The 2990-nt window shown below is 33.3% G+C and overlaps 1 protein-coding gene across 1 annotated transcript; it reads right to left on the reverse strand.

Moving 5' to 3' along the window:
* Nucleotides 1–1489: 1489 nt before the first annotated feature.
* Nucleotides 1490–2990, reverse strand: LOC115444093. The gene is made up of 2 exons (XM_030169742.2): nucleotides 2819–2990; nucleotides 1490–2320 (listed from the first exon to the last, which is right to left on the reverse strand). Exons 1-2 carry the CDS (start codon nucleotides 2967–2969, stop codon nucleotides 2148–2150), a joined length of 324 nt encoding a protein of 107 aa, XP_030025602.2. The 5' UTR covers nucleotides 2970–2990; the 3' UTR covers nucleotides 1490–2147.

Raw genomic sequence — 2990 nt, forward strand, 5'->3', positions numbered from 1 at the left:
GGCACATTATACATAATTAATATAGGACGCAAGATTTATATAAAATCAAACATATTATTATAATCGTGAAAGTATTTTTTTAAATTGTTGTATTTTAGGTGAAAAATGTCAATATCACAATTATTATTATTGAACACATTATTAAATTTGTTCAGAGCATGGGAGAGAGGTGTACTTCTTCCATATTTATTACGACTACTTTTAATAGCAAAGTATCTGTAGTTAGCAACCCTAGCGCATGGTCTGGGCACGTTGATACCAATTTGAGATTTACATAAGAGTTAACGTATTTGAGTCGAAAATTGGGGTGATACAACTTTTCCTAGCCCTAATGTCGCTACCGTAACTTTATGGAGTCGTTGGTAGACAAACAAAACTCGACGTATCTTTCTCGAGAATATTAATATTTTCAAGGCTTTATTTACATCAGGATCGATGCTTTTCAATGCATGTGGTTTATTTTTAGCAGCAATCAATATCATGATTACAGTCTCATGAAATAAAGGAGTCAAGCATACTGTTGTTGTATTTCATAGATTCATGGTAGTTATCATCGAATATAAGAAATAACAAAATTGAATAAGCTTTATGATACGTATTATACATTTAAACGTATAATTATTAGAGGGCTATTTATTTAATCATTTAAACAGCGAATTGTTTGTAGATTGTGTTATATTATAAATATATTTTTATAGGTTTTACATGGTTAAATTTTAATTGAAATGAAACCTTAAATTACGATTTTTTGGTACATGTCACCCTCTTAAACCTAATACACGTAACAAATATTTCAATTGTATAAAATGCCTTTAAATTGAAAATGATGGACGTACTCAACTGTTGATTAGTTTAGCAATAATTTAAAGAAAGTGCATCGTCTGTTCACAATCATTGAATGGAACCCTGACCTCTCACCAAACTCACGTCTCAGAGGACCAAGATGCATGCTGTACACCTCATAACATCTCTTAGGCAGTACCAAAAATATTTCTGTACACTCACCAAACCTCTCGACATGAAAAACCAGCTATCTTGCGTCTAATATTAACTTCTTGTTCACTATGTTTGACTACGGTTTCTACCACGAGATCCAAACCTTCAAGTCAGTGCCATCGCTGGCGAAACTTTACTGCTAACCCATCTGCATAAGTATTATTTTATTTCTTGATTATTTTCTCTTTAATATGTAATATCCGTAAAGCTTAATAAGTCTGGTGAGAATAGAATACGTGTTGTTAAATTCTTTGAATATAGTTTTTATTATTCCATGAGAGAGCGTCTGGTTAAGAAATATCGATTTATTTGTTTCTGCCATTTAGCAGCAGAAGGCTATATTTACTCCATTTTGAAAGAACTATCTACTGTATAGAGCATCCATCATCCTGAGACATTTGTGTCTCGTTGTAGTAGTCTGCAGTGGTCATGTGTCACGCTACACGTTTAATACATTTCATGCAGCGATTAAAATAAACAACAAACATAAAGATTATTGATATTTATTTAAATCCCACACAAACACAATGCAGTGATCTAGAATTAATTATAATTAAAAAGTGCACGAAACTTGAAAGTGATCAACATTCAACTATTTTATTACTTAAATTATATTAAGTCATTATTTATTTAATAATAATACGATATTCTGTATAGTAGGTATAATTTCCCAAACATTAAGTGAGATAGGTTTAAATTGTATCATCATCAGTCACATTAGATCTACTGCTGAAACTTCTCTAACGACTTTCAAACAAATCTACTAAAAGCGGCCTGCATCTAGCATGTTCTTCGATTTTTTCAAGTCTTCTATCCACCTTGTATAATGCGCAGTAACTTTACTAGTTGCAACGTCCTTTAACTTGGAACGCAATGAGAGAACAATACTTCTAAGAATATTAACATAAATAGAAATTATATTTCCTGTCGGGATGATTTTTGCTACCTAGTCCGTAGGGGCCGTAGTCAAGATGCCTCTCTACGATCGATAATGCTAATAGAAAACTGGAACAAGTATGGGAATGACATATCCTCGATAAGTCTATGGCTACATAACATGTATGATGTAAGTTATGTAATTAATTATATTTAATATGCCATTTTGCAAAATGGTGTTATTTAACTGTATACAAATAAATAAATAAATTGGATTATGTAGTCCAGGTTCGTATTTGCAAAATCGCGATAATGGTAGTGACAGTGAAGGAGAGGTAAGACAGCAGACTGCGCACGTTGAGCGGCACCACGCGCCCCAAGCTGTACTGGAACGGGTTGCGTTTCAGGAACAGGAACAGCTTCTGGATCTCCTCGCGGTCTCGCTCGTCTGCACAAAAAAGTAAAAGTCTAAAATACATGAACAGACAGTCACAAAAGTAGCTGAATAAAGTAAAATTTCAAATCGCCTAAATATATGAGTTCTTAGTAACAATAATTTTTTCTTCACTAAAATAAACTTTAAAATATTTTAAATAAAGTAAAAAAATATTCTGATTGAACTTAAAGTATAGAAGCGTTTTGAAGTTTTCCGTTTTTCAGCTAGTCCTATGATTATAATGCCTTAGAAGAATACTTTCTTTTGGTTGCAGTACAGTCTAGACGATATTAAGCGTAAATTTAAAATATATATCATCCATGAAGATTCACGCTGCGGGAAAACTGTGTATTTTGTGCAGTATTATTCTATTACCTATGTAACATTTTATTGGTCTTGAGAAATAGAGACCGTGGTTACAATCTGCAGAATACATGTAAATGTTAATGGACTGTTTTGGAAGGACTGATAAGCAGGAAAGATTCAAGCATACCCCATTTCGTGACTTACTTTTACAAGCGATGCGCCTGTCCAAAGCGATGACCAACATCTTCTGCGTCTCCATTGACACCAGGTCTGCCAGTACAGCTGACAGGATCAGCGGCGACAAACCCACCATAACCTCCAACATGAACCAATAAAAATCCAAATAACTAAACATCTGCAACAATATAGGTTACAT

This window comes from Manduca sexta, chromosome 16, assembly GCF_014839805.1.
Source record: "Manduca sexta isolate Smith_Timp_Sample1 chromosome 16, JHU_Msex_v1.0, whole genome shotgun sequence".
Taxonomy (NCBI): domain Eukaryota; kingdom Metazoa; phylum Arthropoda; class Insecta; order Lepidoptera; family Sphingidae; genus Manduca; species Manduca sexta.